The sequence below is a fragment of the Hypomesus transpacificus genome, chromosome 19, assembly GCF_021917145.1.
Source record: "Hypomesus transpacificus isolate Combined female chromosome 19, fHypTra1, whole genome shotgun sequence".
NCBI classification, from domain to species: domain Eukaryota; kingdom Metazoa; phylum Chordata; class Actinopteri; order Osmeriformes; family Osmeridae; genus Hypomesus; species Hypomesus transpacificus.
The window spans coordinates 5362764-5386807 of NC_061078.1; the positions used below are offsets into that span (position 1 = coordinate 5362764).

The 24044-nt window shown below is 48.9% G+C and overlaps 1 protein-coding gene across 4 annotated transcripts in view; it reads right to left on the minus strand.

Annotated features, from left to right (window-relative positions):
* The window catches only part of arnt2 (aryl-hydrocarbon receptor nuclear translocator 2), a 38303-nt gene extending 15166 nt beyond the window's left edge, over positions 1–23137 (minus strand). The window contains exons 1-9 of one of the 4 annotated variants that reach the window (XM_047041277.1): positions 22844–23137; positions 15961–16075; positions 14583–14630; positions 13369–13413; positions 12122–12323; positions 11489–11702; positions 3474–3576; positions 1854–1919; positions 1292–1377 (exon numbers count right to left, since the gene is read on the minus strand). In XM_047041277.1, coding sequence (XP_046897233.1) covers positions 1292–1377; positions 1854–1919; positions 3474–3576; positions 11489–11702; positions 12122–12323; positions 13369–13413; positions 14583–14630; positions 15961–16075; positions 22844–22874 — 910 coding nt within the window. In that variant the 5' untranslated portion in view covers positions 22875–23137. Of the gene's footprint in view, positions 1–1291; positions 1378–1853; positions 1920–3473; positions 3577–11488; positions 11703–12121; positions 12336–13368; positions 13414–14582; positions 14631–15960; positions 16076–22843 lie in introns of all 4 variants that reach the window. The other 3 variants (XM_047041276.1, XM_047041279.1, XM_047041278.1) reach the window with 3 other exon arrangements.
* Positions 23138–24044: the final 907 nt, after the last annotated feature.

Consider the following 24044-nt stretch of genomic DNA (forward strand, 5'->3'; position numbering starts at 1 on the left):
AAAGAGACAGGGATCCAGACAGACAGGCAGAGAAAGGGATCCAGACCGACAGGCAGACAGGGATCCAGACAGACAGGCAGAGAAAGAGACAGGGATTCAGACAGACAGGCAGAGAAAGAGACAGGGATTCAGACAGACAGGCAGAGAAAGAGACAGGGATTCAGACAGACAGGCAGAGAAAGAGACAGGGATTCAGACAGACAGGCAGAGAAAGAGACAGGGATTCAGACAGACAGGCAGAAAGAGATTCAGACAGACAGGCAGAGACATAGACAGGGATCCAGACAGACAGGCAGAGAAAGAGACAGGGATTCAGACAGACAGGCAGAGAAAGAGATTCAGACAGACAGGCAGAAAGAGATTCAGACAGACAGGCAGAGACAGAGACAGGGATTCAGACAGACAGGCAGGGATAACGAGGGCAGCCCTATCCTTATCCTTCTCGTTACAACCTCTTTCCACTCGTCTCACACCAGTTCCTGTGCTGATTTCTTGAGACACATCCAGATGGATGGACCTTCTGCGTGTGTGTGTGTATACTGATAGTCATGCGTGGGACAGTCCAGAACATTCCAACGTTCTATTTTAGGGGACTGAAACATGTGTCAGTGATTTGCACACACGTGGTGTGTGTGTGTATGAGTGTGTTTGTGTGGGAGTGTTTGTGGGGAAATGTGCGATACCTGGATATGTTCCAGCGCTGTCCTCAAAGCTCTAAGCTGGATTTCATGCTGTGTGATGGTTCATCCCCCCCCCCCCCCACCCCCAAGACACCTGGTCTACACACAGGACTGATGGGATCTCCAGGCTGGGGGTGTAGGGCACATTCCTGTCAGTTCCTCTATGAACACTGGGTTCAAAACTCAGAGTGTCTCAGTGAGGGTGCGTGTCGAGGTTGCAACAGACAACTGTTTTTGGACTCCAAATGTCCAAAGCCTGACTGAACTGTAATCACTAACTCACACTCTGAATCCTGCTCTCCCACACACTGGGACTCACCATCACACACACTTTGAGACCCTTGCAGGTGTGTGTGATGGTTCAGATGGCACACACACACACACACAGCCTGTCCTGTCTGGTGAGGAGCACTCACACAGGAGAACAGGAGCGGAGAGGGGGGGCGGGGGGAGGAGAGGAGGGGGCAGGGGGGGAGAACACTGAACTGAGAGGAGCTACAATGAAGGAGGATTCAGAACAAGAAAATACTTGTTTGAGGGTCATCTAGTATTATAGAGGACATGTGTGTGTGTGTGTGTATGAGCGTGTGTGTGTGTGTGTGTGAGGATACCTGCAGGGGGCCATGCTTTGATGTAACCGGTACAGTGCACCACAGAGTACTGGGCCTCTCCTTCCTTAGATGGTCCCAGGCCATTCCTGTTAGAGAGAGAGGACGACAGATGTTTACAATACACACACTTACACCCACACTTACACCCACACTTACACCCACACACACACCCTACCACCCAAGTTCTATCCTGTGTCCTGCTCTGTGTCAGAGGTGGTCCATAGCTGGAGAACAGAACAACCATCTGTCACCTGGCTGGACGTGACAGGACAGGACAGGACGTGACAGGACAGGACAGGACGTGACAGGACAGGACAGGACAGGACAGGACGTGACAGGACAGGACAGGACAGGACAGGACGTGACAGGACAGGACGTGACAGGACGTGACAGGACAGGACAGGACGTGACAGGACAGGACGTGACAGGACAGGACAAGGGGGTCCCACCATGGCTCAGAGGGAGAGAGGGGGAGGGAGAGGAGGGAGGGAGGGATGGAGAGGACAGAGGGGGTGGGGGTGAAGGAGGGGTGGAGATGGACGTGCGGGGGTCCTGATCTCACCTGTATCTCTTCCTCATGTTGGACAGGCGGTTTAGAGAGATGTGGTCCAGGGGAGCACTGCCACACCTGGGGACAAACAGAACACCCTTCATTACACACACACACACACAGAGTACACACAGAGTACACACTCACACACACACCCTGGTGCTCCCAGCCCAGGAGAAGTCAGACTGGGTTTCATTTGCTCTGTTTGTGTTGCCGAGCACCATGGAAAGACCTTAGGAACAACAATCAATCTGAAACCAGAGTTCTGTTATTGTACATTTGGTGACCGGCTCAGACTCTGAGAGAAACCATTCTGATAAATAAACCGCGATAAGAGATTTGTGTTGCTAAATCGAGAGAATACTGATATGGCTGAACTTTAATGGGTGGAATGTGAACCAGTCCTTGCAGGAATGGACAGACCCCCCCTCCCCCCACCCCCCTCACTGATCTAGTGAAAAAAAGGTGAGGTTACACAAGAAGGTCTGGATCTAATATCCACTTCCTTAAAATGATGTGTGGAAACATTCCTTTTCCCTCTGCTGTGATCCACGCGGCCCTGCGTCTGAGCGGGTGTGCGGGTCAGCAAGTGCGTGTGTCTCTCTCCAACGGTGAACTCCGCACGCCGTTCCAATTTAGGAAGGGCCTTCTCAAAGAGCCTTCTATGAGACAACACACATTCCTGTGTCCATTCCACCAGCAGAGACACATGTGAGGAGGAGGAGGGGGGTCTCTCCCCTGACTGGACCAAACCAACAGCTACAGCCCAGTCGCTCCAGAGCCCCTTATGCCATCATGCAACGGAAACATGCCAGGAATAGTGTGGGAGGTTTTCCTGGGCTAAAAATACAAACGGATTTGATTCATCAAAGGAATGTCACGATCAAAAAACTGTTTAGCAAGACGATGAAACAAACAATGTCTTCCAATGTGAGAAGAGAGAGCGTGTGTAAGTGTGTGTGTGTGTAAGTGTGGTGTGTGTAAGTGTGCGTGTGTAAGTGTGGTGTGTGTGTGATTGTGAGTGTGCATATGAGTGTGAGTTTGTGTGTGTTGAGTGTGTGTGTGTGTGAATGCATATGTGTCAATGTAGAAAGTAATGTGTGTGTGTCTAAGACGTGGATATTGTGGAGCACGAGTGTGGATGTATAGGGGAGTGAGAAGGCTGGATTCCAACAGACTGTAATGATTATTGGAGTCTCTGCACCTGTCATGCATAATTATCTATGAAGCGAGGCGACATCAATCATCTAACCAATAACTCTGGGGAATAAAAATATGCATGTCCTCACGTTGAGATGGGAAGCATATGGCTGCGTAGCTGGAGGGTGTGAGCTAAGTTCTGCATGCACGCACATCCCTGTCTCCACACAGGTGCAATCCATCCCCGGATCCCAGCGCTCGTAAGGTGTGTGTGTCACGGCTGGTCGGAGCGTAAACCAAGGTGATTGGGACGGCTGGATAACTCAAACACACCTTCAAGGTCTGTGTGTGTAACCCTGGACCCGGAGCTGTCAGAGGGGGCACTAACTGGACAGCCTGTGAGGCACCCAGATGTGGACCGAGACTGCACACACACACACACACCCTCACTCACACACACACTCACACACAGCCACACACATTCACACCCACCTCATCCTGCAGATGAAGGAGCGTCGGGAGCCCATGCACATCCTCATGGAGGACTGCTGGCCCTCCTTCTTCACTGTGCCCGTCTTCAGGTCCAGGATACGCCCTGCGGACACACACGGAGCACATCAGGGAACATCTAGCACACACACATTATACATCTTAATACACACACACACACATGTATACACGCACACATTTACACACACACACACATGTACATACACCTTTGCACACACACACACACGTACACACAAACACACACATATTCATCTACACACAGACAGGCAAGCGTAGAAGAAGCTCGTCCTCTACTGGGGACTCCTGGAGATCTGGGTCCTTCATGCAGACAGCCCACAGGCCCGCTAACAGCACTCAGGGAGGGAGACGGAGAAGGGAGGCCGGAGGAAGAGAGAGGCTCAGGGAGGGAGACGGAGAAGGGAGGCCGGAGGAAGAGAGAGGCTCAGGGAGGGAGACGGAGAAGGGAGGCCGGAGGAAGAGAGAGGCTCAGGGAGGGAGACGGAGAAGGGAGGCCGGAGGAAGAGAGAGGCTCAGGGAGGGAGACAGAGAAGGGAGGCTGGAGGAAGAGAGAGGCTCAGGGAGGGAGACAGAGAAGGGAGGCTGGAGGAAGAGAGAGGCTCAGGGAGACATTCTCCGCTAATCTAATCAAAGTACAACAATCTGATAGCTTCCTCCTCTTAACACTCAATAAGCAGCCGGGGAAGGAGAGGATGAAAACATTCCAGATGAACACACAGCGGAGCAACAACGTTCCTGTTGCCAAGAAGCCTCAGAACGTGTGTGTGTGTGCGCGCGCCAACTCCCTGTTCCACTGATCCATGTGTGACCTCGGCTACCCGACGGCTGTTTGCGTGACGTCAGTACCCACTCATATCCACTAGCGGATGAAGGTTGCTGATGTTAGCACGGCGACAGAGAGGACGACTGTGAGGCTGCTGGGGTCTCAAGAGAAGAGTCGGACCAGAGGAAGCCCAGAAGTCAGGGAAACTTCTGGTGGGGGATGTGGGCTGTGGATGTGGGCTGGGGATGGGAGCTGGGGATGTGGGCTGGTGGGTGCGGATGTGGGCTGGGGGTGTGAATGTGGGGATGTGGGCTGGGGATTTGGGTGTGAGGCTGTGGGCTGGGGGTGCAGATGTGGGCTGGGGGTGTGGATGTGGGGAGGGGATGTGGGTGTGGATGTGGGGATGTGGACTGGGGATGTGGGCTGGGGGTGTGGGGATGTGGGCTGGGGATGTGAGCTGGGGGTGTGGATTGGGCTGGGGTTGTGGACTGGGGGTGCAGATGTGGGCTGGGGGTGTGGATGTGGGGATGTGGGCTGGGGATGTGGGCTGGAGATGTGGATGTGGGGATGTGGGCTGGGGATGTGGGCTGGGGGTGTGGATGTGGGCTGGGGGTGTGGATTGGGCTGGGGTTGTGGGCTGGGGGTGTGGGCTGGGGATGTGGGCTGGGGGTGTGGGCTGGGGATGTGGGATGGGGGCCAGGGGCTGGGGATGTGGGCTGGGGTGTGGATGTGGGGATGTGGGCTGGGGATGTGGGCTGGGGGTGTGGGGATGTGGGCTGGGGATGTGGGCTGAGGGTGTGGATTGGGCTGGGGCTGTGGACTGGGGGTGCAGATGTGGGCTGGGGGTGTGGATGTGGGGATGTGGGCTGGGGGTGTGGATTGGGCTGGGGTTGTGGACTGGGGGTGCAGATGTGGGCTGGGGGTGTGGATGTGGGGATGTGGGCTGGGGATGTGGGCTGGGGGTGTGGATGTGGGGATGTGGGCTGGGGATGTGGGCTGGGGATGTGGGCTGGGGGTGTGGGCTGGGGATGTGGGATGGGGGCTAGGGGCTGGGGATGTGGGCTGGGGGTGTGGATGTGGGGATGTGGGCTGGGGATGTGGGCTGGGGGTGTGGATGTGGGCTGGGGATGTGGGCTGGGGGTGTGGATGTGGGCTTGTGGGCTGGGGGTGTGGGCTGGGGATGTGGATGTGGGCTGGGGGTGTGGGCTGGGGATGTGGGATGGGGGCTAGGGGCTGGGGATGTGGGCTGGGGGTGTGGATGTGGGGATGTGGGCTGGGGATGTGGGCTGGGGGTGTGGATGTGGGGATGTGGGCTGGGGATGTGGATTGGGCTGGGGGTGTGGGCTGGGGGTGTGGGCTGGGGATGGGGGTGTGGGCTGGCGGTATGGGCTGGGGGTGTGGATGTGGGCTGGGGGTGTGGGCTGGGGGTGTGGGCTGGGGATGGGGGTGTGGGCTGGGGGTGTGGGCTGGGGGTGTGGGATGTGGATGTGGGCTCGGGGTGTGGGCTGGGGATGTGGATGGGTGCTGGGTATGTGGGCTGGGGAGTTCTGGCTGACCCAGGTAAAGGGGATCAACAGGAGGTTCTGCAGTGTGATTCTCCTGAGCAGAGAGGCCTAACCCTAACCCTCTGGGGCATCACAGCAGAACAAACATGTCTTCCATGACCGCCTGCAGCTCTCATCATGAAGCTGCCCAGAGAGACCGGGGAGGAAGAGAAAACCTGTCTGAGATGACGGCTTCCTGGAGCCAGCCTTCTAGCAGGGCTCTGCTGGGGCTGGAGTTCTGAGGTTAGGGATATGGGGCTGGAGTTCAGAGGCTGGGGCTATGGGGCAGGGGCTATAAGGCTGGAGTTCTGAGGCTATAGGGCTGGAGTTCTGAGGCTGGGGTTATGGGGCAGGGGCTATAGGGCTGGAGTTCAGAGGCTGGGGCTATGGGGCAGGGGCTATAGGGCTGGAGTTCTGAGGCTGGGGTTATGGGGCAGGGGCTATAAGGCTGGAGTTCTGAGGCTGGGGTTATGGGGCAGGGGCTATGGAGTTCTGAGGCTGGGGTTATGGGGCAGGGGCTATAGGGCTGGAGTTCTGAGGCTGGGGCTATGGGGCAGGGGCTATGGAGTTCTGAGGCTGGGGCTATGGGCCAGGGGCTATGGGGCTGGGGTTGGATGGGTACCTCACAGCAGAGGAGGGTGAAACACTGGTATGACTCCCCGCTGGAGAATGTAGCACAAACACAAAACAGACCTGCCACGCTAAACAAAAGTTCAGACACATCATAATCGATTCCCTTCTGAGACACCAAAGCAGACACAGTATACATACCGTCGCCCCCACACACACATAAGCACACATACGCACACATACTCACACATACACACACATACGCACCCTGTGGAACACAAGCAAACAAGTTCCTTAGTGCGTGTGTGAAGTTTCCTCTGTTGTGATTGGGTGATGTCATGTTCTAATGACGGGTCAACTTTAGTTTAGCTTCCAAGATATCAGATGAAGGATGGCACATATGCAACACACACGCACAAACACCACCCACACACATACGCAGGGTTGAAATTGCAGTAAGAGGCTTACCTAATGAAGTTGTACCAAAATCAACCATCGTTGATTATGGTATGAGGAAGAAAATGGCTGGGGATTAGATATGTGTGTTCCTTAATGCGTGTGTGTGGATGCGTGTGCAGTGCGTGTGCAGTGCGTGTGCAGTGTGTGGGTCTGCTTTTGTCTCAGTATGAACAGTTTACTCTGGAACCAAATGTCTGGGAATAACCCCAGGACAGAGGGGGAAGATAAACAGTGTAACACATCATCACAGGCCCCCAGCTGAGGTCTCAGGTCCTGTCTCTGCGTCCGGGTGCCAGGCTAGTTTGGCTCCGCGTTTGTGTACGTGTGTGACTGGATGAGAGTAAACATACAGAACGCGGCGTCCCTGTGTGCGTCAGGTTCGTTTGTCTGAGATCTAACTCATGATTTCAGGGAAACTGGCAGGAAATTACTGGATCAACATATCTGACCCTCACCTACACACCCACACCCACACTGACAGACAAATAAACTAGGGTATGAGAGGAGAAGAGGAGAGGAGTTTGGTAGAGAACAGTAAAGTAAAAGGAGGTTCAGAGCGGTCCAGTGCATCTCCCACAGACAGGGTCTGTAGACAGGCAGGGTCTGTAGACAGACAGGGTCTGTAGACAGACAGGGTCTGTAGACAGGCAGGGTCTGTAGACAGGCAGGGTCTGTAGACACACAGGGTGTGTAGACAGACAGGGTCTGTAGACAGACAGGATCTGTAGACAGACAGGGTCTGTAGACAGGCAGGGTCTGTATACAGGCAGGTTGTGTAGACAGACAGGGTGTGTAGACAGACAGGGTCTATAGACAGACAGGTTGTGTAGACAGGCAGGGTCTGTAGACAGACAGGGTCTGTAGACAGACAGGGTCTGTAGACAGGCAGGGTCTGTAGACAGGCAGGGTCTGTAGACACACAGGGTGTGTAGACAGACAGGGTCTGTAGACAGACAGGATCTGTAGACAGACAGGGTCTGTAGACAGGCAGGGTCTGTAGACAGGCAGGTTGTGTAGACAGACAGGGTGTGTAGACAGACAGGGTCTATAGACAGACAGGTTGTGTAGACAGACAGGGTCTGTAGACAGGCAGGGTCTGTAGACAGACAGGGTGTGTAGACAGACAGGGTCTGTAGACAGACAGGTTGTGTAGACAGGCAGGGTCTGTAGACAGACAGGGTCTGTAGACAGACAGGGTGTGTAGACAGACAAGTTGTGTAGACAGACAGGTTGTGTAGACAGACAGGGTCTGTAGACAGGCAGGGTCTGTAGACAGACAGGGTCTGTAGACAGACAGGGTGTGTAGACAGACAGGTTGTGTAGACAGACAGGGTGTGTAGACAGGCAGGGTCTGTAGACAGACAGAGTGTGTAGACAGACAGGGTCTGTAGACAGGCAGGGTGTGTAGACAGACAGGGTCTGTAGACAGACAGGTTGTGTAGACAGACAGGGTCTGTAGACAGACAGGGTCTGTAGACAGGCAGGGTCTGTAGACAGACAGGGTCTGTAGACAGACAGGTTGTGTAGACAGACAGGGTCTGTAGACAGGCATGTATGGATGGATTCCTGCAGGAAACTCAGCTGGCATGGAGGCCCAGTCCCTGCACGCTCAGCATGCCAGCCACCACAACCCTGCTCCCCACACACAGACACACACACACACAACCCTCCTTCCCACACACACACACACACACAACCCTGCTCCCCACACACAGACACACACACACACAACCCTGCTCCCCACACACAGACACACACACACACAACCCTGCTCCCCACACACAGACACACACACACACAACCCTGCTCCCCACACACAGACACACACACACACAACCCTGCTCCCCACACACAGACACACACACACACAACCCTGCTCCCCACACACAGACACACACACACACAACCCTGCTCCCCACACACAGACACACACACACACAACCCTGCTCCCCACACATACACACACACAACCCTCCTTCCCACACACACCACTCCTCCACACACACACCGCCTCCCCAAAGCAACAACAACAGCAGCAGACCCCCGTCCCCTCCACATCTACGTAACTGTTTTGTTGTGGACTGCTCTAGTGCTGCTTTCCATGCAAAGCAGAGGAGTAATGATTTGCAGAGACGGGGGAGGATATAGTCCTTGGTAAACAGAATATTTAGTCACGGTTAACAGCAGACGGCATGGCTCTGGGCTATTTTCCTACCTTCGCAGTCTCACAGCGAAACCAGAATGAATACCTACGTGTCATTTCACATTAACCAGACATCGCCTGGCCCAAGGCCTACACACGCCTTCAATCTACAGCTCTACCTATACCCCTGTCGCTCCCTCTCTCCCTCCATCTGCTCCCTCATACATTTCTGATACATGAAAACTTTCTCTTGTACCCGTTCCCTTGCTATACTTCTATGTCTCTCTCTCTACATCTCCTTCTAATGACAGAAACCCACCAGAGTGGAGAAAAAGTGTTGTGAAGCCAAACCCATACCTCTCTCCATCCCTCTTTTTCACCATCCTTCCTTCCTTCCCTCCCTCTCTCTATCCATTTCTCCAGCCATTTTTCCATCTCTTTCTCCATCTATCCGTCCCTTCCTCTCTCAATCCATCTCTCTCTCGCCCCATCCATCTTTCCCTCTCTCTCTCTCTCTCTCTCTCTCTCTCTCTCTCTCTCTCTCTCTCTCTCTCTCTCTCTCTCTCGGTGCCACAGAGAAGAGAGGGAGACCCACAAAGCCATCATCCGTCACACGGAGGAGTCTCCTCATTTGCTACTTCCCTGGCCCAATCCCTCATCACTCTTCCTTCATTATGTATGCTTAACCAATCAGCAATTCGGGCCTGCCAAGAGCTCATTGGGCATGCGTGGCATGGGAGGAGAAATAGGTCTGGCAGGCTCCCTCCATCACTGAGAGGCATGGTGCTTCTCAAAGCCTCATCGGGACAACACCTCCTCGTTTATCTGGAACTCCTTGGCAGACCAGGCATGGAGGACGTTGGTGGATCCATCAGGTTCCAGGGTTGGTGGAGGAAGGAGGTCTCCTGGGTGAGTAGCAGTTTGTCAGAGTTTGCTCTTGGTGAGGGGGGAGCGTGTGTTTGGGTGAGGAAGGCATGGGACTGCCTCCTCGTGACAGCTGCTTTAACAGGAGGTGAGAGCGTGTTCCATCTTTACAGAGACCAGCAGGCGCTGTGACACCTACCAATGCAGCTGAGCTGTGGTCCCTACTAGAGAGAGCTACAGTAGGGGTGGGAATCGATTCACATTTGAATCGCGATTCAGTCTTCTAGCGATTCTTGTATGTTAGTTTTTTATATTTCTTTCTTTTTTTAAATTTTTTTTTGGATTACCTCAAGAATTGTTTTGAATCGTGAGATACCAAAAGATTCCCGGCCATAAACTACAGTACTGTGCAAAAGCCTTGGGTCCCAAGATTTTCAAAAAAGAAAGCACAACCGCTTTTAAGAAATAACAAAACAAAGGTTTTCTCTACATTGCACTTTTACCAAAGGCAGGCTAGGGGAACTTAAATTAATGTTAAATAACCTCCTAAAGTGACGTTTTCATGTCATGGGACCTTTAAGACAATATTCATGTAACGAATCTTGACTGTTCACAGTCCTGTACCTGTATTCTAGTCTGACCATGACAGGCTACTGTTGCTGACATCTCTAGCTGCCTCCATCACCGTGGCTACGGTACAGACAGCGACAACTGGCAGACAGAAAACAAGAAGCACACTGGCCTCGCTCTACCCTGTGTTCCCTCTCTCTCAGATCTCTGGCAAACACTGGCATTCCACACACACGCACATACAGACCCCCCCCCCCCCACGAACACATAAACATGCCTCCTCCCCACTCACATGCCCCTTCCACACACACACACATAAAGACCCACTCACACACACAGACACACTCTGGTTTAGTTCCACAGAATTCTTCTGAAATACACATTTCACAGTGTAGTGGAAGGACACATTAATCACTTCAAAGGGCAGAGAATGTGCTGTGTGTGTGTGTGGTGTGTGTAATGTGGACAGATTATATGCATTGTATGGATTACATGCTCACATAGGGTAATCTGTGGGTAATCTGTGTGTTTTGTGGCTGACTAGCGGGCCAAGACTATAAACAAACAGAGAGACATATAAACAAAATGAAAAACTGACAGACAGATGGATTGAAAGTCAGACACACAGACAGACTGACAGACAGACTGGAAGAGAGACAGGCAGAATGACAGACAGACTGGAAGAGAGACAGGCAGAGATATCTACACTAAGAGGGACTCAGCGTGTGCAGAAGTGAGGGAGAATAGCTGTGTGTGCAGCTCCCTCTAGTGGACGTGTTCATAATGTCTGCCACACCTCACTGTGTCTGGACAGAGCCATGCAGCCTGAGTATACACATTCAAACATAAACACACACACACATGAACACACACACACATGAACACACACACACATGAACACACACACACACAAACACACAAACATGAACACACACACACATGAACACACAAACATAAACACACACACAGATGAACCCACACACACATGAACACACACACACATGAACACACACACATGAACACACACACACACACATGCACACACATGCGAGCGCGGCCCTCCTACCTGTCATGGAGTTCTCGGAGGTGCTGAGTTGCTCCCGCAGCTTGTCCACGTCGTCGGGGTGCACCTGCTCGTACAGCGTGCTGCCGAACCACTCCGACTGGGTGTAGTTCAGCACCGGCGTCACCGAGTCCGACACGTAGATCACACGGCCCGTCTCCGCGGCAACCACAAACAGGAAGCCGTCCGCTGCCTCCAGAATCAGGTGCTTCAGTTCCTGTTGGTGGAAACAGAGATGCTCGTAAAAGGAGAGGAGAGAGATGAAGACAGGAGAGAGATGAGGAGAGGAGAGAGATGAGTAGAGGAGGATGACACAAAGGGAGAGATGTAGTAAGGAGAGAGATGAGTAGAGGACAGAGGCGTAAAGGTGGATAAGACACAAAGGAGAGATGCAGTAAGCAGAGAGATGAGTAGAGGAGAGATGCGTAGAGGAGGATAAGACACAAAGGAGAGACACAAAAGGGACAGATGCAGAAAAGAGAGATATATGAGTAGAGAGATTAGTAGAGGAGGATGAGACACAAAGGAGAGACACAAAAGGGACAGATGCAGAAAGGAGAGAGATGAGTAGAGAGCATGCTGCTATGGCGGGGAGGCCTTGATGAGCCTGTCTGGGTGTGTGGCTACGACCGGCACCTGCTCAGTGAGGAAGGAGGGTTTGTAGGCTCCGTCTGTGGACGTGTTTCCCGTGCCTCTCATGGACTTCATGTGGGACACGGCCATGCGCAGGATGGTCAGCTTGTCGGGCTTGCGTGCCAGAGCGCTGCAGGTGGGCACCATGTCAGACAGCTCGGTGATGTACTGCGTCATCTTATTGCGACGTCGGCGTTCTATCTCGCTGTGGTTCTCTCTGGAACAGAGAGGAGGAGTTAAGACACCCAGGACCGTTCTGCTAGACTAGACAGCACCCTGTCTCACCAGGAAGTACACAATGGAGACTGTGTAGACAACTGTCCAGTCATACCAGGAAGTACTGGTATTTCTCGACACTATGCTACTTCCTGGTCCACAATGTTTCTGTTTGGTCATGTGACGTGATCACCACACCTTCACCTACCTACGGATGGACAGGGCACACTTCCTCTCTAACTGACCTGTATGTGGTCTGTTAACCTAGCTGAGAGGTTAACTAAGAGAACTGTTAGCATAGCAGTGTGTCTAGTGTGACGGGTGTTATAGGGTTAGGTTTCATTCTGCTGCTTCTGTAGGTGTCTGTGTTCCTCTGAGAATATAAAGACACAAACATTCACGTCCCAAGATACTCGATTATGGAATTCTGTGAGCATCAATTTTTGTCTCTATTTGATTCTGTGACCATTGATTTCTGTGACCATTGATTTCTGTGAACATTGATTTCTGTGACCATTGATTTCTGTGACCATTGGATTTCAGCTTGGCTGATAGAAATTGTGCATCGTACAGTACCTAATCTCGCAAAACAAAAAACACACAAATCATCTCCTCCCACATGCTGGCTAGCTAGCGAGGTCCGTTTGCGGGCAATGCCAACCTGGCATTGTGTCCTTGGGCAAGCCACTTCACCCTATACCCCAAATTGTGTGTTAGCTACATTAGCTATGTAGCGTTCTGCTTCAGAGTCTATCCAGACTGTCAGCTCAGCTCTAACTGCTGTCTCTGTCGTGTTTCAACAGGTGTGAGGTGTACAGGGTACATGGAGCTGAGGGGGGCGAGAAGGAGAGAGCTGTGAGCAGGTGTGTGGTGTAGAGGGTACATGGAGCTGAGGGGGGCGAGAAGGAGAGAGCTGTGAGCAGGTGTGTGGTGTACAGGGTACATGGAGCTGAGGGGGGCGAGAAGGAGAGAGCTGTGAGCAGGTGTGTGCACCCTGGCTGAGGTCCTCTGGCAGAGCTGTAACCTAGGCCTACCTGGCATATCTCTCCTTATCACCTGGAATCTGATCATCATCATACCTGTGAATGAAGAGAGGACAGAATGTAACACAGGTCAGCACACACATGTACACACTCATAAGCAGCAATATGGACAGTAGTCTTAACTGGCTGGCTCACTATTCTAAACTCATCTGTTTATCGCTAAATCATGAGGATGTTGGTTACATGGTTGGGCATATGCTCAGGGCATGCAGGGGAAGAAAATATGTCCTACCAGGCAGTGACACAGGACTGAGCCTGTTATGCTTCATGAATGTAGCGCTTAGGAGAGCATGCAAAGCTACAAGTTTCTGTTTCCCCTCCAGTGTACAGGACAGACAGTGAACAGAGATCTAAAACAGCTTGTTATCCCTCCACAGCCTGTACCAGACCATGAGGGGGGGGATCTATGGAGACTGAGAGGTCATGCCGTAATGCAGATGATGAGACCAATCTTAAAACAGGGTGTGGTACAATCAGGGTGTTGGTTGTATGGACCAGTGGTTCTCAATCCTGGTCCTCAAGCCCCCCTGCCATGGATGTTCTAGATGTTTCCTGATAACGACCCATTCATTTAAATCAGGTGCGCTGGAGCAAGGAATCGTCTAAAACATGCAGGGCAAGAGAGGACGAGGAACAGGATTGAGGACCACAGTCTCTATACAAGCCAGTTTGAGGTAGCACTGTGCTTCTCATAACAGACTGGTGGTTCCTCCTCTCGCCAGCAGAGGGCGCTGTCTCCTCGCCCCTGCTCAAGTTAACAGAGCAGGGCCTGTGCTGCCAGCCAGGGCCAAAAGGGACACACATCATCCTCCTCTAAAAGAAACCGTGAAGAACCACATGTTGAAAGGAAAATATGTGAGAGAATGCCTGGGATGAAGTTGATGCTGGAGAAACAAACAGGTGAGAAACAACCCAGATGATCAAATCAAACACACTCAATGTCAAACTACGGCTCTGGTTTAGTCACAGCATGTCCACACTGAGTCCAAGTTGAATATACAGAAAATGACTGTTAAAATTATAAAACCATATTTATACAAAAAAATAATATGATTAGGATGACTGAATCCTGTAGGCTCACTTGAGAACCATCAACAGACCATGAACACTAAAGCTTTCTAACTCAACTGCTGTTCAAACAAAGAATTCTCCTTAGGAATGAAGGAACATACTTTACTGAGGACTTTTTTCCCCACTGCTCTCACCTTGAAAATTTGCTCGGCCCCTCTCCATCCTCGTCGTCAAACTCCATCCTGCAAGAGAACACACAGTCCGTGAGATGGCCTGGTCCTCCACTGGAGGACCGTCACTTCTTCTGTGGTTGAGGGACTGCAAAAGTCTCATCAGATTGAAAGCTGACTCTGGGCCCCCTGACAGGAAGTGAAGACATGTTCCATACAGGAAGTTGTAGCTCTAGTTTTCTGCTGACACGGTGACTTAGTTAGGGACTGTTTTTGTCCTTTCCGTGGTGCTGGTATGTGATGTTGCTTCCAGTCACTGAGGGAGGAGGGTGAGCGGACTGCTTTACTCAGTAGCCTCTCTCTCTCACAGCTAACGGCTTCACACCAGCTGCCAGGGGGAAGTGATGAAACACCGGAGCGTTTCTCTACCCTGGAAAGCTTCCACACGTGTCAACATGACATCAGGATGGTTGCAGAGAGCTGGAATACACTTTCTGTGAGGCAATGCCTGGTTACCATAGCTGCCAAGTCACAGTGATGCTTGGACTACACTTCCCCTGACACATCCTGTTTGGGAAAGGAACCAGGAAGGGAAAGTTCAAAGCTTGTTACCGCAGCTGTCTGGTTGATTTGCTGCAGCGGCGCTTCCAATTTTTACTCAAGGTTGCTGATGTAGTAGATATTAGATAATAAGCAGATATGTCTATGCCATTACCATGGCAACAAGCGACAGTATAAGTGAATGTGTCACAGTTGGCTGTGGGACTCTGCCTCGACTACATCCCTGTCATGCCACAGCAGACCTGCCTCCACTGTGTAGGAGTGTTCTCTGGGTTCAGCATGTGGGTGTGACAGTGTGTGTGTGAGAGTGTGTGTGTGTGTGTGTGTGTGGGGGGGGGGGGGGGGGGGGGGGGCAGCGTAGGAGGCTGAGAGGTGCCAACTATGAGGGCGGCATCTTTCCATGGCTGGCCAGTAACCAGGACAACGGTTAGGACTGTTGTCCCGCTACTGTGGTGCGTAGGAGTACAAACACACGCATGTACACGCACAAAAATAGACAAATACAGATTAATAAATACATAACATACACTGTCCACATTTCCAGGGTGCTGGGTGTGTGTCTGTTTGGTGCATCAGTGTCTATGGAGGCACAGTGTGAGTGCATGGGACCCAGCCTGACATCTCAGGCCTCACATAGCCTGTCATACTGGTGATCTCTGGCCATAAGCAACATCACGTTTCAACTTGATTGTGCTGTTTGTAACAAGTACAGGTACACTGGGATTCACAGGTACACTGGGATCATCTTTGGACCTGCTCGTCTTCCCTGAACCTATGACGAATCAGCATGATCGTTAAGATGTTGGCGATTTGAGGGTTTAGCTACAGCGTGAATACTCACCCTCCTGACCTCCGCTTGCCCCCGCGTCCGGTCAAGGCTCCTCCCATCCTCACCTGGCCTGCCCCCACCACCGCCCCGGGCATGGACACTGCCCCCGGCAACTCACTGCCCATCTCTGCAGGAACATGGAGAGAGAGCAGGTTATCATGAGCAGGAACATGGAGAGAGAGCAGGTTATCATCAGCATGAACATGGAGAGAGAGCAGGTTATCATCAGCATGAACATGGAGAGAGCAGGTTATCATGAGCAGGAACATGGAGAGAGAGCAGGTTATCATCAGCAGGAACATGGAGACAGAGCAGGTTATCATCAGCATGAACATGGAGAGAGAGCAGGTTATCATCAGCCGGATGTGTTTTCTAGTAGGGATGGGTATAATTAACCGACGATCGATGATCGATCATTAAGAATTTCGTAGATTACATTATTTGTTCATCGATAAAACTAATGCGTGTTCTGTTGCGTAGTGTGAGTCTTGAAGGAATGCAATGGATTTCGCTATGTGGCAGCAATTAAACATTTTACCAAACGAAGCCAATGTTGGCAAAAAAACGCCACAGGCCTATGGAAGCAAATCGTGACCAAAATTCAAATGAAAATATTTTAAGAATGTGGCTGCATTATTTGACTCATAAATCAAATTAGTATTCAATCATCCTATTTGCATTTTCATTTTCTTCTTTAAGACTGCTCATTCTTTCCCTTAATTAAAATGAAAACGAAAAAGACATTTGAAATTTAATTTTCAAAATGTGCCCCAGCAAATAGATACCAAAATTCAATTTGAAATGTAAAATTTGAAAATGAAAATGCATTTCCAGAAATGCATTTTCATTTGAAGAACGTGGCTGCAAAATCGTGACCACAATTCAAATTCAAATGCATTTCCAGAAATACATTTTCATTTTCAAGAACGTGGCTGCAAAATCGTGACCACAATTCAAATTCAAATGCATTTTCAGAAATGCATTTTCATTTTAAGAATGTGGCTGCAAAATCGTGACCACAATTCAAATTCAAATGTATTTCCAGAAATGCATTTTCATTTTAAGAATGTGGCTGCATTATTTGACTCATAAATCAAATTAGTACTGATTAGTACTGAGCGGACATTGCATTTTCATTTTCATGTTCTGCCCGCAAAGAACTGCCCATAATTCGAAAACGAAAATGCATTCTGAGCGGCGCAGTAGAGTGACGTCAGTAGCCGCTCTTCTTCAGCTCCCTGCTGACCGAGCTACCCATCTTGTTCGGTAGGGGGCGGTGTGCACATACGCATTGCATTACATGGCAAATGTGCCGGGAAATTGATTGAATTGCCTCTCTTCAGTCCTGGAACGGCTGGATGCTGTGGAGCCTCAAATGGGACGGGGACGACCAACCATCCACATCCGTTCGACAGCTCCGCTATGTCCTTTATTTTTAAACCATTTAATAAATAGTTCTCGATGGACTCGAACGGGATGTGGATGGTTGGTCGTCCCCGTCCCATTTGAGGCTCCACAGCATCCAGCCGTTCCAGGACTGAAGAGAGGTTTACTATGGCAACCTCATTAATGTGTACGTCTGTGACGGCAGAGTATGCAGCCAAGCTCTCTGTGACTTGTTCTACTCGGTCACGGGCATCAGACTCAGATATATTATTAGTTTCTACCAGCTCAGCTAATTCTATCAGTGTCTGCACAATTTGAGGGAGCGCCATGATCTGTGATGCGTCCTCTAAAGACCCGGCAATTCAATCAATTTCCCGGCACATTTGCCATGTAATGCAATGCGTATGTGCACACCGCCCCCTACCGAACAAGATGGGTAGCTCGGTCAGCAGGGAGCTGAAGAAGAGCGGCTACTGACGTCACTCAACTGCGCCGCTCAGAATGCATTTTCGTTTTCGAATTATGGGCAGTTCTTTGCGGGCAGAACATGAAAATGAAAATGCAATGTCCGCTCAGTACTAATCAGTACTAATTTGATTTATGAGTCAAATAATGCAGCCACATTCTTAAAATGAAAATGCATTTCTGGAAATACATTTGAATTTGAATTGTGGTCACGATTTTGCAGCCACATTCTTAAAATGAAAATGCATTTCTGAAAATGCATTTGAATTTGAATTGTGGTCACGATTTTGCAGCCACGTTCTTGAAAATGAAAATGTATTTCTGGAAATGCATTTGAATTTGAATTGTGGTCACGATTTTGCAGCCACGTTCTTCAAATGAAAATGCATTTCTGGAAATGCATTTTCATTTTCAAATTTTACATTTCAAATTGAATTTTGGTATCTATTTGCTGGGGCACATTTTGAAAATTAAATTTCAAATGTCTTTTTCGTTTTCATTTTAATTAAGGGAAAGAATGAGCAGTCTTAAAGAAGAAAATGAAAATGCAAATAGGATGATTGAATACTAATTTGATTTATGAGTCAAATAATGCAGCCACATTCTTAAAATTAAAATGCATTTAAATGCATCACGATTTGCTTCCATACAGGCCTAGTTACCGGTATGTATTTCAAAAGTAAACATGAAGAGGTCACGGCAAAGTGTAGCGTGAGACCATTTTGACTTTAAAATTACGTTGTTCACTGCCAACATTGCAAAGCTGAGTAAATACAACTCCTCCACGACTCAAATGATGTACCACTTGAAGAACGTACATCCGACCCTGGTTAGTGGCGGTGAATCCTGCTCTCGGTGTTAGCACGGAGGAGCTGCGATGCACAACGAGCAGAGAAAATTACCCAACGGATCTGCAAGTCCATCGAGATGGATATGCTACCCTTAAGTATTGTTGAGGGCAAAGGTTTTTATGAAGCTTTGTAAATTAGCCGGAAAAAAAACGAGGGTCAGTTGTGTTTGAGCACCGGCTTCTAGCTGTCGCCTACTCTTCTAGGAGTTACAGAAATAGTTGTTCTTCTTGTAATAGCTACAGATCTCAATGCGGTTTATCAGCGGTTTATCAGCGGTTAGCATCAGGGTATCGCCGGGTTATCGTAAGGTTAGACAAGGTAATCGCAAGGTTATCACCTGCTAGCATCAGGCTAGCGCTGGATTATCAGTCGGTATATCATTAAACCCTGTATGTGAGATTTGCACACCTGCAACCAGCTGGGAAAGACACGCAGCATTATGTAAGGGCTGAAATCATCTTCGGTGCCCACAACAAACACCCTATGCAGCCCATCGATATGCTTGTCAATACTGAATCCAGAAACCCTAATGTGGTTAACACGGTCCTGTTCTGATGCTGTGGTCATGGTCAATGAATGCGCTGGCTGTGACTCATCCAGTTTGACCTACGCCCGACCACACGTGAATATAACCGTTTGTGGCTGAGTCGGAAAGGGTGAACTTCAATGTTGTCCACTTCTGAACCACCCACTTTTTGGCCTCCCTCCATCCCCGTCTCTCCCGGCCTCCAAACCTCTATTTCTGGTCTGCTCACTTACCCAGATAGATGCTATGGATAGTCTAAACAGACCCTCTGGTGTGCCCCAGTGAAGCAGGCATCCCAGTTAATATTTGATACCATGTTCTTCCCTCCCTCTATCCTCTCCCAGCCTCAGGAAAACACTCTGCAGTGCCAAGTCAGACCCCAGCAAAGAGCAAGCCTGATATCATTCATTCATGAAGCCAGCCTATACAAACACAACTTCTTTACTCTTGAGACACACACTGTACAGGACCCTTGCAGAGCAAGCATTACTATTCGGAATGAGTAAACCTTGTATCCTGACTCCCTGTTGTCCAACCTGAAGGAATGTGGCCTTTATTGGTTTGAATAGTAGCTGGTGTTACATGTCTGCTTGTTATCTCTGGAGGTTTCCATTTCTCCATCAAGGAAAAACACTGGAACGGTTAATGATATACATGACTCTCTCTCTCTCACCGCCCCCCACCACCAACCTAATCACAGCCACATCTTCCGTCCGTCATTACCAAGCCCTGAGGTCAACTGCATTAACCAAGAGAGAGTGGTGGGACCAGTATTCAGAGTTTCTTCTTTTCAATCAGTCCTCTCTTTCAGACAAGGTTGTTTCTGCTCTCTCTCCCCATCGGTCCTCCTTTCTCTCAGCCGCTCACTCCGTCAAAGGGCCTCAGGACATTTACTAGTCTGTAATAAACTAAAGTGAGCTAGAATACACACACACACACACAAGCACGCACACACACACACACACACACAAGCACGCACACACACACACACACAAGCATGCACACAGGCAAAGAAATACAAAACTATCTGATGTAGTTTCAATCCTCTTAAGCATGGAAAACCACTTCTCAAAGTAAGCTTTCAACTTATCGATGTCCTTCTATTAAGGAAGAGAACCATATGCTGGGTCTAATTCACGAAGGATGCCCTGGTGCAACAGACATTTAAATCCCCTTTGTTTTGACAAACTGAAAAACCATGCCAGGTTAAAACAACTAGTGCAATAACTATATCCAAATCTAAATACTCTCTTGGAAGTCGCTTTGGACAAAAGCGTCTGCTAAATGCATAAATGTAAATATCATGTCTTGACTTGTTAATAAACGTAAAATTCCATACAGGATGTTAATAGATACCCTTCTCCAGGAGAGTAAAGCATGAATGCAAATGTAAAGTCAGTGTAAGGTAAGTCAAGCAAAGCGTAAAGCACACTCTGCTACCATGTAAGTGCCACATCACCGCATCCGAGATGGAACATTTAAGGTGGCTTTGGAAACACTAAAAGGCTGTGTTGCAGCTTCTTCTTTTTCCCCTGATCACTTCTGAGCCACACATCCAGAGAAAGATCACGCTAACCTTATTAGATCATTGCACTTCTCACACAAGCACAGGGCCAATCGGATCGCCGCCTGATCGGGATAATCCACCAATGACGGCGCACTCCCCCTACTCTCCCAGCAACTCGCGTATACGAGGCCCCGATCCAGAGTCATCTAACGCGACCTTAGCTGTTCAGAGGAGAGGGTGGGACTGATCCCAGATCAGAAGGAAGCAGGAACATTTGACCTGTCTTAGGAACAGGATCGTGTCATCGTCGGATGCAGATGCTTCAGATAGGCCTTTGCTGGTCTAATCTTACTGCACGCTTCCTCAGTTCAGCCACAGCTTAGGGCATCGTTTAACCACAACAAACATGGCCTTGAAGCTTATTATATAATCTAAAAATATAGGTTTGTTACTGGGGTGGTAGAAGAAACGATGACCCTCATGAAATCCCCTTGTTGAATGGGTTCAGATGAGGCTGGTGAGGCCTGTATGGGTTTGGTCGTATTGGTATGGGAGATGTGGGCCTTGTCTGCACCCTCTCTCCCCTCGGAGGCAGAGAGAGGCTGGGTATACTGGCTTATTTTTAATGGAGGGTCCTTCACTGTTCTTCGGTGGCTGGCATTCTCATCTGCTCATTGTTCATTCAGCCTCCTGCCTTAGGATTGTGTGTACGAGGCCAAGATGGTAATAACACGAACATTCTCACTAATTTTTCATCTTAATTTACATTACCAATGAGGTGAGAGAGAAATGAGAGGAGGGAGGGTGGGGGATGAAAGATGTAGAAAAATAAAGTGGGGTGGAGGAATTGTGGTGGAGATGGAGACTTATATATATATATATACATACAGGGATGAAGTAGAGAAATGAAATAGAAAAAAATGGAGGGAGGGAGAGATGATACAGGGTTGCCTACTGTGATAAAACAAGATTGTAACTAAGTGGTATTAAATTCAAATATAAAATGATTGCAGTTGATTGTTCATGTGTAACAGATGACTGTTTACAATCATTATTTATTGCTGATATTAACAACACTACAACTAATCTACTTCTGAACACTTTAGCTTATACCACGGTCCTGTAGAAATGTACAATAAAGTGCTGTAAAACAACACTTTGTATAAGTGTTGTAATGTATATCTTCCATACAGGAACACACGACCCTGTTGAAGCACCACGAACTGAGGTCAACATCATAGAGTTTAGCTTAGCCGACCGAGCCTGCTTATTGTAACACACTATACATTTGCCTGCTCCTGTAGCTCCAGCAACAACTAATTTAGCGAACACGTTGTCCAAAAACGTTAGAGCCATACAGGGAAGTTATTTGGTGTGTAACGATGTAACGGCCTTAGCGGGAAGGCTAACTACAGTGTTTCCGTGCCCTGAAGCATGGTCTTGAATGCTGCCATACCGTAAACGTTTGTACATATTGACAACTGACACAGATAAAGCCAGCTAGATGTTTAAGGTGTTGAGCGAATAATTTACAGACAGCCAAAGTGCTGTATAATTAGCTACCACACTCAATTTGGCATTAAGCAAACTCCAGTGTCAAAACCATCGAATCAACAGGCAAGGGACAGTGACATCAAAACAGTGACACTTGAGGTCCACTATTATAAAAGATGCCTCGACACGAAAAATGTATCGATATCATCGTGAACGCTGTAAGCAAAGATATGCTAAAAAACCTTTGTATCATCGAGGAACTATTCAGAGAAATCAAAGCACGTAGGCTAGCTGGCTGCCAGGAACGAAGAACGACCAGCATCTCGTTTCGCCTAGAGATTCGGAAACCTTAACATTTCAACCACTGCAATTATTTACAGGCTTTTTTAGCGCATAATATATGAAAATACTGCTTGCAAGGACACACGGTGACTGAAACAAAAGCATGTATTGGTCATCTATCTAGAGGGAGACGTAGTGCTCGGTGGGGGAAGGGGATGCTGTGGAGCTCGCGCTGAGCCTGACGTCGGCGGCTCTAAGCGCCTAGGATTTTACCCTCCTTTTGCTAAACGTCAAAAAATAACATTTGCGCTCTGTTAATATCCCGTATTATATCAGAATAAAAAACGAATTACATTGTTTTCTTGTGGCGAAATCCAGACTTACCCGATGGATTGACCGCGGCTGGAGTTGCCATGTTGCCTCGATGGAAAAACAAAATGCAGCGATGAAAATGACGCACAATACGGCTCAAGAGCCCCGGGAGAGACAATCTACTCAGGGGTCTACTCAATCTACTCACGCGAGGCTCAGTTTAGCCGCCTATAGACTCTCATGCATTAGTCCCGATTTTAAAAAAAATACACAATTAATGTTACGAAAAGATTTCTTTCTAGATCGCCTCGGCCCAATGCATATAATAAATTCCGTTCTCTTAGACTAAAACATGCAAGATGTCTGAGAGGTAGCACCGCGAGACTTCACTTGAATTAATTAATGCTTTATTCTCTGCTCAGTGAAATTAGACCTTGTAATCTATCAAGGTAAAGCATTGACATAACGTATTGAAACGACAACAATTGATTCATGTTGTATCAAACTATTCTAGTAAGTTACATAATTAACTACGTAATTACATTTCAATGAGATTACAAAATATACAGTTGACACGGACACCTTTTTTGGTGAAGATTTATTTTAGAGATCAAATCATCATCTGTAAAATGATTGTAAAATATAATCACAAAAAGCTTTACAAAAAGTAAACACGTCATCCAATTTAAACCCAAGAGAAAACAAGGAACACACTAAGTTCGACGGGAGGAAGCTAAAGTAAGGGGAAGAACCATTCTTTAAAGACAATTGGACAAGCAGTCAGTAACATGAGTTCAGAGTCATTAAAATCTCTGATAATATAAGGTATTTCGATGGCAGTCACAGAACGTCAAATAAAGGAAGCATTCAACTTTTGGAGTGCAAGTTTACAAACCATGGACTGGACTTATACCACAGATATGATCACGTTAAACACTTTCACACTGAAGCACGTTAAACTATTTCACAGGTGCACGTTAAACTATTTCACAAGTAAACTCCATGTGAAGACAGTGAACTCAACGGACACCCTTATAATTAGTGCTTAAGTTCTCCTCATTAGCTGTTTTTGTGTTCCTGTCAGCCTCAGGGTTGACTCGCTGTAAACAAAACGGCTCATTTGAATGCGTCTCTATTCCCCATAGCTTACCTAGCAGGGGGGAACATTGGAGGGCTGGTCCGTGTTTGCCTAGGGGGAGGAGTTTCGTGTTGCACCAGCACTTTGCTGTAATTTAACCACTCTCCATTGTGACTGGCTGGTTATACAGTAATT